This window comes from Microtus oregoni, unplaced genomic scaffold, assembly GCF_018167655.1.
Source record: "Microtus oregoni isolate MIOR12 unplaced genomic scaffold, Mior012 000028F_ref0000031, whole genome shotgun sequence".
Taxonomy (NCBI): domain Eukaryota; kingdom Metazoa; phylum Chordata; class Mammalia; order Rodentia; family Cricetidae; genus Microtus; species Microtus oregoni.
This window is the reverse complement of record NW_024543087.1, coordinates 28,879,656-28,893,839: the sequence shown is the minus strand read 5'-3', so window position 1 is coordinate 28,893,839 and position 14,184 is coordinate 28,879,656. Positions and strand designations below refer to the sequence as shown.

General features: G+C 41.9%; 1 protein-coding gene across 3 annotated transcripts in view; it reads left to right on the top strand.

Moving 5' to 3' along the window:
* Slc9a9 (solute carrier family 9 member A9) overlaps nucleotides 1-14,184 on the top strand; it is a 555,668-nt gene that overhangs the window by 169,292 nt on the left and 372,192 nt on the right. For all 3 annotated transcript variants that reach the window (XR_005976519.1, XM_041677479.1, XM_041677480.1), the window contains exon 6: nucleotides 10,122-10,227. Coding sequence is in view for 2 of the 3 variants with exons in the window: in XM_041677479.1 (XP_041533413.1) it covers nucleotides 10,122-10,227 (106 nt within the window). In the remaining variant the exon portion in view is untranslated. The remainder of the gene's footprint in view (nucleotides 1-10,121; nucleotides 10,228-14,184) is intronic.

The window sequence follows — 14,184 nt, the reverse complement described above, 5'->3', positions numbered from 1 at the left end:
TGATGATGGCACCAGGAGGTATATTCACAGATGACTACATCAGTGTTTAATGTTAGTGCCATAGCTCTGTAGGCAGAAACCCATGGCTTTTACTTTGGCCCAAGCTTGTTTTTGTTAAGCATGATCTAAGATATAGCTTTATGTATGTGGTTTATTTTATGTCAATGGTGCTATTGTGGCAGAAAAGGCTGTGCAATAGCTGAGAATAGGGTCATTCCAGGCATATCCCCACTTAGGAGCTCGGGTTCTAAAGAGTATAGTGCTAGCCCACCCATCATGTTCAAATTGCTATGGTCCAGGGGGCCCAGACATGTTAATGTGCTAGCAACGTAATAAATGACCACATAGCCAGCAAATTTTGCCATCATACGTTTATTATCTCACTCCTTTGAAGGTTAAAAGTCCGGCTCAGCTGGATTGTGTTCTTTGCTCTGAGTCTCATAAGGTCAGAGTCAAGGTTTTAGTGGGTTGGATTCCTTTCAGCAGTCCTAAGAAGAATCTCTAAGATCATCTGAGTTCCTGGCAGAATACAGATATTGCAACGTCAGAGCTGAGGCCCCATTGCTCACTAACAGAGTCGCCCATGGCTGTCCAAGACCACCCCCTCTCTCAGGCCCACCAAACCCTTCTATCACCTACAGTGTTCCCGACTTGTCCTTTTGTCACTTCCCTCAGGTTAGTTTTCTCTGGTTAGCCTATGAAATTTTACATACGCACATCCTTTGTTGTTGTTGTTGTTGTATGAAGTTCTGCCATTTTGCTGGTAACAATTTATAGAATCATGATTAATGGCAATCATTTTTGCACACAAATTGTGAATTTACTTACAAGCAATAAATGTTGCTGAGAGAAGAATATTTGTTACATACTTAAGTATCCAGTGCCCTGCCAAAGAGTCTAGAGGACACCAGAGAGGCTCAAGGTTTGGCCAGCCCCCAGGGATCTCGGGGTCTTAGGCGGGAACACACCACCTAGTGCATACACTCTAAAAACAGCATGTCTTCATCATTTAGATCTGTCTTCCGAAGTATCTGCTTTCTCTTGTCTCACCTCTCCTAAGATTCGTTTCTGTATCATGAATTCCAAAACTATATCTGTGAAACATGTTCTTTTTTAAAAAAATTATTAATTCATTACTGGAAGGTGCCATGCAGGCTGTTGTAGGAAGACAGGTCATTGATAGTATAACCCATTTATACATCCTATGAGCTGCAATTAATGACTGCCATAGCAAGATAAGCCCATGGGTATAATAGTGGCATGAACGTTATGGGAGTAACCAGCATCTTCATGATTAGATTTAAAACCTGTTTCACAGGAGAAAGCACATATCTGGTACTATAAAGCTGGCAAAGAACTCATAGCTGGGGATTTTTTGTCCCCAGGGGTGAACCTACTATTATTCTGCTAAAGAGACACAGTATCAAACGTCCCTCTATGTTGGTATCTCTCCACACAGATTGCCACATCTTTCAGGCCTCGTCAAAGGAATTTCTTTGATGAGGGTAGTGGTTACTATAGCAACACACAACTAGTCAACGTGCACAGACCAAATGTCAGTGGAATGCTCAGCCACAAGAGGATCATATATAGCATACTCTCCAGTCCGAGTCTCAAGGCTCAGGGACAATTGCAGAAGAGGGAATCGGAAAGATAGTAAGAGCCAGTGGTCAGAACAAAGTGGAAGCCAACAGTGTCTTCTGGGCAGGACAGGACTGCTGCACTCAGTAACTCACAGACGCTGTGGTTGCCTGCAAAAAACCTAGATAAACAACCTGTCAGCATTCTGACAGGAGGGGTTCACCAGCCTTTACCCCTGACTGGATAACTGTAAACAATGATGGCTTCTGAGGGAAGAAGAAAAGTTTCTTTAAGGGTGTAGTCTCTGGTAGACTGACCATGCTTCAGTGATGGTCCCACACCCAAAAGTTTGTAAGCAGCACACATTTGAGTAAAGGACACAAGGGTTCACCTTTAAGGACTCATGTAACTAAGACTGACCATTACTTTGGATGGTCTAAGATGATATGTCTTTTTAAAGGTCATCTGCCTTATATACATTTCAGAGCCCTTGTAGCCATGTAATAACATATATTCACACATTCCAGGTGTGATTTAGTTCGCTGACAGATTTGGGAAGGGAGCACTGTTCAGATTCTCGGTCAGGATGACTACATGGCATCACCCTGCCCTTTGCAATGTTGGGGTTCAATTTCAGGCCCTCATGCAGGCTAGACAAGCTCTCTACCACTGAGGAATGTCCTTAGTCCCTGACGACCCCACCATTCAAGTCTGCTTTACCCGTTCTCTCTCACACACGAGTGTTATACTTGTTTGTCCTTGGATACTTTCTCTATTTTGGAACTATTACGTAATATTCCTCTGGGTCTTTATCTAGAGGTTGGCAAATTATGGTACATGATAACTGTTTTGTATCTTTTTATAGTAAGAAAATTTGCGAAACACCCCTATTCTGTGTCAGCCATGATCGTGACTAACACAACTGTCTTTTGACTTCTCACATCCCTTACAACTGGTCTAGGTAATGAACCACAGAATTGTGTTTACCTGCAGGTGATGAGCTTTTCTAAGGGACCCATCACCAACCATGGCTGATCTTTTCAGCCACTGGGCTTTGCTCTGAATGTATTGTATGATTTGTAGGTAAACATTTGCCTGCCGTTTTCAGTGTTACGATGGCAAGGTGCTTAAGCCTCATTCTGGTTGGAGAACGCTGTGAGGCAGGGTGAATCGTCTTCACTTGGATAGTGGGCATTCTGCACAGATCCCCATTAAATTCCAACATGGCTCATTAAACCCCATTGGGGAGAAAATTGGGTCTTTGTTACATGTTTATGTTCCCTGCTAACGTTAAATTTAGAATATTCTTTCTGTAGATACCTTTGGGAGAAATTTAAAGGCACTAGCTGAAGTGCCAAGCAGATTTCAATCCATACGCTCCCAGATACAAGACCTGGGAACTAGTCACTGCCTGGGTTGATTATTAAATAAATCTCTTTGCAGCATTTATATGTTAGCATTTGATTTTCTCATTTCCAAAGCTCGTGACCTTCTGGTTACTGTTTTCTACTCCCAGAGACCAGTAGGGGTTGTACTTGTGGGTTTTGAGCAAAAGGTGAAATCAATTATTTTCAAACACCATGCAGCCATGAATTCAAGGACAGGATTATGATTGTCTGTGCCTTCTCAGCACACCCTTCCATTAAAGAAACAACTCCCCAATATTTTCCTTTCGAAAGAATGACTTACGCAAATACAGAGACCAGTGATGGAATTGTTGCTCTAAAAACAGGCTCACGGGGTTAATGTAAAAGGACGACCATCTCCTTACAGGAGAATTTCTGTAAATCTTCTGTATGTACTCTCAGAGTCAGTTGCTGCACAGCAAGAGATGTTGTGACATAGGGAGCCTTTCTGGGTGTGTATCCAACGTGCGAACTGAGCTCCCAGAAACTAACAGAGGCTCTGTTTCCTCACCTGGTGTTGTAGTGTCTAGGAAATAGGGCATTATATGCTCACCTGTCTTAGGATAGTCATTCGCAGACATTTTATAACATGGTCTTTCACAGCTCACTAAAATTAAGAAGGACCTCAAAGAGCTTCTATTGATGTACCCATTATCGTTTATCCCATTAGAAATTAATACAAATCTCAAAATGTCATTCTATTGATTAGTTTAAAGTATAAATAATGTACATGTGACTGTAAATAACATATCTTATGAAAGATACATTTCTTTTCCAAGAGAAACAAAAAATACGTTATAAAAAAGACAGCTTTGCTTTATATTTTTGCAAAGTTCTTCAGTGTGAGAAATGAGCAATAAAAGACAGAGAATCCTTGCATCTGCCCCTGAATGCAATATGCTGCATTAGTACTATCATATGGCCTTTTGAAAACTGTACTGCATATGAACAAAGAGTAAGAATAAAAAAATGCAAGTGACACTTCACTGTTATTGTGAAGATAGTTCTGACCTTGAAGATCTTCCTGGCTGTAATTCAAGAGACTCCAAGGATACCTGAGCTCTCCTTTGAAGCCATCACCTTGGCCATTAGAGCTTGTTTCTAAGGAGACCTGGCTGGAAGGGCTGTACCAGGGTGCTACCGTAAAACATCTTTATCACTACTAACTCAATACCTAAAGCATGTATCACCATGAAGGTCAAATAAAATTGCCGTGTTTTAGGGCTAAGTAATTTGTGATGCTCTGTGGAATGTGCAATTTAGAATGACCCTACAAAGCAGCATTCAATGATGGGTTTTCCAGACATGGCATCATTCTTTGACCTAGTTCAAAAGGGTAGGATTTCTGTTATAATTCTATTATTATGACTGATGGAGCCCCACTGGCAAAACCCATCCATGAATTGATTTTATAGTCAAGCGCATGGAAAGGGAGGATCTAGACTCAAAGTAATTCCAATATTCCAGACTATTCCCACAAAGCAATAACAGTTTTAGAAACTCCCCTATAAATGCTTGCCATTTGTGGGAAAGAATAAGTTCACAGTGTTCACTTACAAACAGAAAAGAATGCCCCCTCATTTATATATAGATGCATAACACCTGTCAGGACGAGCAAGGCTTCAGCTGCGGGAGCCTTAGACACTTCTGATTCTCCATGTGTCATGGACAGTGTCATATGTACAGATTTGCACAGAAAGCAACAGCGAGTACTCCAAGGAGAGCCAGCATTTGACAAGACTGAATAATGACCTGGAATGACAAGAGAGGAAACTATTGTGTCTTGTTGTCTCTCTACCTGGGCAGATCTTGTGCTAGGTTGCTGAGTACTGGCACATTGAAATACCATTTGAAATTTAAATTCCTTGTAAAACATCAAGAAAATATGGGCCAGATAGCTACTCACAAAGGTTCTAAGGCACAAACTGTCACTAAATCACTCCAAAGACTTCAGAGTCACTGAGAGGGCTTCCAGAAAGTGACCATTTTCAGACAGGCAGTTAAAAATACACAAAGCATCATTTAGCCATTAGCACATTGGCATTCTGATGGCTTAAATAGTCATTATCTATATTTTTTTTACCCTAAGAATGTTTTATTTTTCTGGTTGAGTTGTTGTTGGAGCTCCAGTATGATGATGAGATCAATAAAAATACTTTAGTATTTCAGTGTTTGGATTTCTTTTCAATTGAGAATTGGTTTGATTCTGATAGTTTGTCGTGAACCTTGAGTTCATCCTTCTGAAGATATCCAAGAATTTCCAGTCTCTAGGGCCCAATTCATGCATTGTTGCCAAGCTCTCAGCAGATGAATTTGTGTTACTAAGAAACATATAACTTCCCTGCTGCCATTAGTTGTCTTCTGTCTTTTTCAGACAGACCCTTGGTGTGGGAGGTCCTTCTGTCTATGTGTTGCTTTCATTGGTTAATGAATAAAAAAACTGCCTTTGTCTATGATAGGGCAAAAGAATAGAGCTAAGTGGGGAAAACTAAACTGAATGCTGAGAGAAAGAAGGCGGAGTCTCCAGTCAGATGCCATGTAGCCACCAAAGGGGAAAGATGTGAGCTGTCAGCTGGAAACTTGCCTGGAGGCAATGAGCCTCATGTTAAAATATGAAATAATAGAAATAAGTTAACCAAAGATATAAGAGCAAGCTAGCTAGCAATATGATTGGCCAAACAGTATTGCAGATAATGTAGTTTCTGTGTGATTATTTCTGGTCAGGGCAACTGGAAACGAACTAACAGCTTCTGCCAACAGACCCTGTTCTGGTAGTTCCTTTTATTCTATTCTCTGTCTTCAACCTCTCTATCCTCTGGCTTATTCTACTCAATCTATAACACTGGATAACTAGTAGAAAACCCTACTCAGCCCTGCCTTCTGAAGATGTGGTCTTGATCTCTATCCCACCACACCAACTTCTCAAAGATATAGTGGCACCACTGTCTTGCCACTCATCCTATGGCAGTCCTACACTATTGGCTGCTCAAACAACTTTTCCAAAACTTTCCCATGTGTAGTAATAGGAGCGGCCGGGCTGCGTCCCCAGCACCCCGGCTGCCTGGCTAGCTCATGCCCGAAATAATAACATGGACACTGTATTCTTTTAATCACTGCTTGGCCCATTTCTATCTAGCCTCTTCTAGGCTAATTCTCACATATTAATTTAGCCCATTTCTAATCATCTGTGTAGCGCCCCTAGGTGCGCTTACCGGGAAGATTCTAGCCTATGTCCATCCTGGGTCGGAGCTTCATCGCGTGCGTCTGCCTGGGAGCTGGGAGCATGGCGTCTCTCTGAGGCGTCTGCTCCTGAGAGGAGAGCTGTGGAGTCTGAGCTCACTTCCTCTTCCTCCCAGCATTCTGTTCTGTTTACTCTTCCCACCTATCTTCTAACCAATGAGGGCCAAGCAGTTTCTTTTTATTTAACCAATGACCTTCCTCCATCACCCATGGTTCAGTGGCATGTGTCAGTGGAAGTTGTAACTCTCTTCCAGTGCCCTAGATGAAAGTACTTGCCTGTACTGAATGGAAATAAGGTCATAGGCGCTTATATCCCCTATTACCAACTTGAGAAGCAAAGTTGATTTTTCTGTAGCTAAAACATCAGCTCTTAGGGCTGCAGAGATGACTCAGCAGCTAAGATCATTTGTTGTTCTTGCAGAAGACCTGGATATTAATTCCTAGCATGTACATGGTGGCTCACAACCATCTATAACTCTAGTCCCAGGAGATCTGACACTTTCCTCTGGCCCTCCAGGAACCAGGCACTCATGTGGTACATGTATGTACACAAAACATTCAGATACATAAAATTAAAAATAAAGAAATAAAAATCTGGCCTTAGGAAGTGTAAGAGAAGAACGAGTGACTCTGTTGTGGCAGCCATGAGGAGGAAGAGGACCAGCAGAGTGATACAGGCCAAAATGACCAGATCCTTTGATAAGACTGTGAATTCGGGAAATCTGATTGTGCCCTCTCTCCTTCCTATTCAGTCTTATATGTGCTATCTAGAATGTTCTCTTGAGGTCACAAAGACTCATCTTAAATAAGTTCTGAGTTTTAACCTAGCCTTGGGTTAGGACTGGTCTCCCTAACTCAGCAAGATCTGAGAAAAGCTGCTGTGAGTTACACTGGGCTGTTTTGAAAAAGTCTCTAGTGGGACAGTGCAGCTGAGCATGTAGGACACCGTGTGAAACTGAGCACTGTCTGTGAACCAACTAAATGAGTTCTTTTAGAAGTTCCCAGCTCACTAGCAGAGTGGGTGGCTAATTTCCTGACTCACCTATTCAACTCATTTGCTGTCCTGACAAAACACCCCCCGTCTAGGACACACTGGCTGACTTTATTCTGCAGCTGTTCCCGTTCTTCATGGGGTAGATAGGAATGCGCCAACTAATAGCTTTCCCTTTTGTGTGGGATATTCTTTATGAAGCAGAGCTCAGTTCTTTGTTCAGAAGGAATAGTGTGGATGCCAGATCAGTTTTGTGGATATATAGTTAAAAAATTTTCCTCAAAATAACCTTGTGCTCTCTTTGGGAAAGTACAGAATCAGTCTCATAGAACAGAGTGGATATCAATGAGCAGGAACTTGGGGATAGGAAATCAAACCCTATGCCACATATGAACCTGGGAAACCTCCCCAAGAGTAGAGATGGGTCACATGCTATCTTCAGAGCTCAGGAACAAATGCAACCAGAAGCTAAAGTTAGCACATGAGCTGCAGTGCAAGAATTTTCTGCTAAGGAATAGCTCGTATTTTATTCCACAAGATTACAGGAAAAGGAGAATGGTGTTAACAAAAGCCTCAGTAGAAACCTCATTGCTTTGGTGAGGTGCAGGCTCCTGGCTCAACTTAAGATGGAGAAAGCAATCGCAAAGAGAGACACATGCTGCCCCTCCCATCTCCACCTGCAGAGGCTGCTGGTTATAGCAAGTGTTCGAAGCTACTCAGGAACTGAGGGGAGACCTGTTATTTGCCTGGTGTGATTAATAGGGCCCTCTCAGCTGGAATAGTGAAAATAATTCTATCCTTGGTTTTTAAAAGGGAATCAGGACATGTCGCCATTCTAACCCATGACCCCCGTCTCTCTTTCTGACTTCATTTGTTTTGTCGTTATATTCTTATGGTAGTTTCTTTAAACAACAACATTAAAGCATTAAAGAAAAGATAAAATGTTTTAATTAACAGATAAAACTCATCTGTGTTTATGGTGTGTGATATGGTTGATGCCCATGAACGGCAGGAAGGCTGATTGTGCCAGTGAGCATGTGCATCCCTTCACACACTGATCAATCGTTTTGCTCTCTGTAGCAAAAAAACGCTTAAAATCTACTCTCCAGCAATTTTCAAGTATGTAATACTTTATTTTAAACTACTCTGCCCTTACAACACTCTCTCTTGCTTATCCACTCGCTAACAGCATGCTAGATTGCAGCAGAGTCCTGCAGGATGGGGATATGAGAACCAATAAGTTGTGTATAAGAACTGTGGTCACTGGTCTAGCTGTGCCTGCACTGATGTGCAGGACTAGCAGTGTGTGTGTGTGTGTGTGTGTGTGTGTGTGTGTGTGTGTGTAAGAACTTAGAACCTGATTTCATACCTCTTCCTGTCTTGGATCTTTTACTGGAATTGCTGGGGATGCCTGGAGCCATCTCTCTATTCTGCCTCTGCATTGATATCTGAGCTTCATGTCTAAGTGCAAACCAGAATGTGTCAACCCCCTTAATAAAGACCTTCAGTTGTTTCCTACTATGGCAGACAGGACAACTTCCAAATTTCTTGATGACTTGCAAAACCTGCACACTTAACTCACTGCCCTGCTCTGCCCGCCAAGCACTCTGTTTGCCATACATGGATTGGCCTCACACTTCATGAAATAGGAGAGAAAAGAAAAGAACTGAAAATACCCATTCTGCCTTAAAAAAAAACTTTACGGTCAGTATCATTTTTTTTTTTTTTCGAGACAGGGTTTCTCTGTAGCTTTGAAGCCTGTCCTGGAACTCCCTTGGTAGACCAGGCTGGCCTCGAACTCACAGAGATCCGCCTGTATCATTTTGTACCACTCTCTTTCCCTCTTGGCAATCAGTTCAGTGGGTCATTTTCCTAATGAGTACTGCTCACACTTTGCATAACTGTTTTGGATATTGAGACACCAGGTACTTTTGAGGAGCACAAATAATCAGTGAGTGGTGTCTGCTGCCCTGATTGATTTACAAAGGGCTCAGATCTAAACAGCATGTAGTAACTGAGAAAGTTCAGGTCTGGAGAACACCAAGTTTATTTTTATGGCTGAATATGCTTCTAGGAGCAAATGAGAGCCAGGACCTGGTTGCCTCTCCCTTCACAGTAGTAGACCACTGCAACAATACTCATTTCTCCATTCCTTTGTGCGTGCATCAGATAATTACTGCATGCTGACCAAATTGGCTAAATAAATACGACGGTTGCAAATTGGACCCTACTACCAAGGATCCCAGTCCTTTCTATGAGTCTGTGATTTGATCCAAATGCAGGGATTTTAAAGGAATGAACCCACTCAAAGCTGAGGGGATCAGGGATTGAGGTGGAGTTGCTTTCAAGACTCTTAAAGAATGAATAAAAGGATCTTTGGAAGCAAGAGTATATGTGTATGGCCCCCCCATAAGTGTGTGTATCCTCCTTTCCCGTGTGTGTGTGTGTGTGTGTGTGTGTGTGTGTGTGTGTGTGTGAGAGAGAGAGAGAGAGAGAGAGAGAGAGAGAGAGAGAGAATTGGGAGAGACATATAAGGAATGAAGGAATAGTGGAAGTCAATGCCAAGGGCATTTCTGCCCTTTTAGGAGGAGTCAAATGCAAAAAAAATAGTTAAAAAAGTTTAGTATGTTTGGAAAGTTGCAGCAAATTCAGAGTGACTTGAGGGGGGGCAGCAAAGGGTGGGCCAGGTGTACAGAGAGGCATCACTGGAAGGTAAGTGTGGTATGGATAAGATGTCTGCCCTGAGAGCAGAGCAATGACAATCTATTTTTTTTTTTGAATGAAGATCTCATGTTGGTATGGAGGGTACGTTTGAGAAGATCACTACTTAAAAGTGATCACACCAAAGGCAATCTCATGACTGTGCCCTAACCAACTTGTCACCTTTATGTGTGTCTTCCTAGTGACAGTGTTGGCCATTTTCCATGAACTACACGTGGACCCCGACCTCTACACACTGCTGTTTGGGGAGAGTGTACTGAATGATGCGGTGGCCATAGTCCTCACATAGTAAGTACCAGCTCTTGCCTCCTTCCTTTAACCATGGTTCCTCGTGGAGGTAATTCCTGATATCTTTAATAGACTCTTCCCTCTTTGACAGAAAGATGCAGGCACTTTGTAGCTTTTAAGGAATTGTTATCACAGAAGATCTCCAATAATGGGCACAATTCATTAGGCACCTAATATCTAATACTGTTAATGGCTTCCACATTGCAAGCTTATTACGAGATACTGCCCAGAGGGTAGCAGATATTTTTTTTCTCAGTGCATATATTTCGTTGATTCACTGAAGGTTCCTAAGATGCATGGAAATGAGCTTCCTCATTTCAAATCATTGCCACTTAGTATGTTCCTCCCACTGGTTGCTTTCCAGTGAGCAGACTGACAGAAGCTCTCCAATTTAGCTTTTGGTAGATGGGGGTCCTAGAACTCAGGATCACAACCCTTTACCTTCTCCATGCAGATTCCAGGCTTTAAGGCCTGTTTAGGTCGCTAACTCTTCCCACACCCAGGTGACCTGGAAGCTACCTCAGCTGAATGCAGGTATAACTTCCTTTTATTCCGAGGGGCTTCTTCTCAAGAAGCCCAGCACGCTTTGTCTAGCTCCTCTTTAGACATGTAGACATTTATATTTAATAAATGCCACTCTGGCAGCTTTCAGTGTGTCCGAGGTCTCGCTGTGGTTTTAGATTAAGACCAATGCTTTGGGCAACTGTCAGATATCCCCAAGGAAAGCAGCTATCTGATAATTAAATGTGACAACAGAATCCTGTTCCCGGCGTTAATTACTTCAAATGCAGTTGAAAATACATTGTGCAGTACCAAAAGAGTTTTAAGGCAGACCTCAGGGATGGAAGTGGGAAGCAGGCAGAGCCCGGCAGTCCTGCCAGCTAGTTTTCCAGCTTCCTTTGTTTGCCAGTTGGCATTTCTTAAAGCTGCCTCTCTCCGAAGTTGCCACTGAATTCAACCTCGTCTACCTGGTCACAGAGACACACAGGACCTTTTCTATGTCATGGGTAGTTAGTTACCAGCGTATATAAATAAAAGCAATAGCCGTGGGCAGAGTCACAAATGCAAAAGGATGCTTTGAAAGCAACATCAAGGACAATTAATTAGGACACCAAGAATCCTTGTCCCAGAAATACTAACATTAAAGGAATATTTGAAGAAAAAAATGAAAATCTGCTGAGTCCCTCATTTTTACTTCCTGAGCCACCAAATTGTAAAAGGCCAAGCCAAGCAAAACCACTAAAGCACAAAGGAGCTGGGCAGCCCACATAGCTCCATCCAAGGTAGGCTTGGCCTCTGCCCAGGGCTGCCACTCACAGCGGCTCCCATTAAAAATAAGGACTTAGGTATGAATGTTGTCGTGTTGAGTATAAGCCCAGAGTACTGGAAACTGTTTCTTTTCCATCTCAAGTCTATTTAAGCCTCCCTAACCCAACTACGCGTGTCTAAATAAATTTTAATCATAAAGTGAATGTCTGCCCCCGACTCCCAGGCATAAAGAATGTATTGGAGGGTTGCTCTTCAGCTTGTGGTGCTTTGGGGGAGAGTCTGGAAACCTCAGGAGGTAGAATACAGATGGAGGAGGTAGATACCTGGAGTCTGGTCCTTGATGGCATAGATCTTGACCCCTTCCTGTTCTCCCCCCACCCCACACTTCCTGTATGCCAGGAGCATTTACTACATGCCCCCACTGCCATGATGTTCAGTACAAACACATGGGTACAAGCAGCCTCAGAGGAAGCTCTCTGAAACCATTTAAGATTTATCTTTCCATATCCAAGCTGTTTCTTTTAGGTGTTTTGGTCACAGTAACAACGCATACCTGATACACATATCTTGACAAGGTATCTTCCTTTCTGTGCAGGAGACATTAGGCATTCTAGCTGACATCCTGCGGTCCTCAGCTTGTCTATTTTCACACTATGCAGTGTCAACCCAGGGAGTTGCTATTAAAATAAAACTATATCTGAGGAGATATCGTCCAAAGTCCACACGGGAGGACCTCCAGGGTCTCTGCCATGAGCTCGTCTGACTCTCAGCCTGTGTGTGTGTGTGTGTGTGTGTGTGTGTGTGTGTGTGTGATGACCTAGCTCTGGCTTCTCTGTCCACTGGCATTTCCTATGGCTCCCCTTTTCTCCCCTTATATTATTTTCCATGTGTTTTTTTTTTTTACTTGTTCACTCATTTCTTATTAAAAATATTTTGGAGAATTTTATAATGAATACCATATATACATCATTTCTATCCTTTCCTCTCTCCATCCAATCCTTCAGTGTCCCCCTACTTCCTCTCTAATTCATGACCTCATCTTTAGTATTACATATGTATATGTGTGTATGTATGTGTTTGTGTGTTATATACATTGATATAGAACCTACTTAATCAGTTTAGTCTTACTTTCCCTGGAGAAAATTGATGTTCCCTCTCTTGTCATCCACTGATTGCCTATAATTTTTTATCTAGGAGGAGGGCCTTGGGAAATATCCCTCATCCGTGTTGGGATATCAGTTGATTTTCTCATTATGCAGGTCCTATTTAAGCAACCATATTGAGATTTCCTAGGAGCAGGTTCCCTGTCATGTCTAGAAGACGTTAACTCAGAGTGGGCATTCTAGTCACTCTGGCTTTTGCAAACTATGGTTTCATAGACATGGCCATATTAAACCCAAATCATTGGTAACTATTGGCCTTTGATGGGGTCTCTAAAGCCTTTAGAAACATGCTTCCATTTACCTTCCCTTCATCGGCCATAAAATTTTATTTAAGAACAATTCATTCCATTCAATTTTAATACTTTTCATTTTTAATTGTTAATATTTTAACAATAGTTTGCTCTGGTATTTAGTGACATTTTTGATTAAAGATGCTTTTCTTTGATAGTCTGTGAAGCAAAATATTATAATTAATACTGTTTCTTAGGCTAAATGTCCTCTCAGTTTCAGAGAATTGATTTATAATTGAATTTGATTTTCCCATCTCTCCTACATAGCACAGAGTGATGAGTGTTGTATTATGTTTCTATGGTTTAAAATGATCCAGCAATTCTTTGTCCTGAAATAAAAGTAATTTTAATTAACACAAAAGTTCTGAAATTAGCTTATCTCTGACACATATTGTGATTGCTAGTGTATTGGAATATCCTTTCCAAATGAGTGCATACTGACTCAGAATGAATGAATTCTATATGATGGATTTGCCTTTCTAAAAGTTGTTAAATAGACTTTGAAAGGAGGCAAAAGATAGAGCAAAGAGATCTAGAGAGGGTTTACATGCTTGAGTCCTAAACAAAGACATTAATTTCAGAGGCAGCATGGCAGAGTCAAAAGAAGTCACAATTAGAAGTCAGATCTGGTGTCAGGATCCCCATTAATTAACTGTGCAATCAGTACAGTTTTCACAGAACCAGCTCTACCACTGTAAGCAAACAGACTGTGTGAGCAGATGTAAGTGAGCAGTAGCCATTGAAACAGCTCAGTAAAGGGCCCTGTGAAGTGAACAGGACTCTCCCCCATCACTCCTTCAAGCTAAGTTTCCTCTTTTGGTTAGGAGGCAACTGCTACATTCTTCAGTACAGAGCAAGAGCCATTGCCCCGTCATTCCCAGCCTAGGGCTGCTCACTGAAGCCAGGGAGACCCTGCATTACTCTCCCAACCAAGCAGTGTGCAAGGAGATTAGGGCGATAAGTGACCTCACTTGACACCAAATGAGCTGAGATGGGGAAAGCAAAACTATTGTCCAACTAAAATTCCCATGAATGAGAAAAAGTAAATACCAGGTAGAAACATAGCAAAAATTAGCACACCAGAATTGTGGTTTTATATGCCCATAGTCATCTGTGTTTGCTTACCCACAAATTCTAAGAATAGTTGTTTAGTATACATTACAAAGTTATTCTGAGCAATAAATAAAACAATACAGTTGAAAAATCTCTGTATCTCGGTAATCTAGGAAGACTAT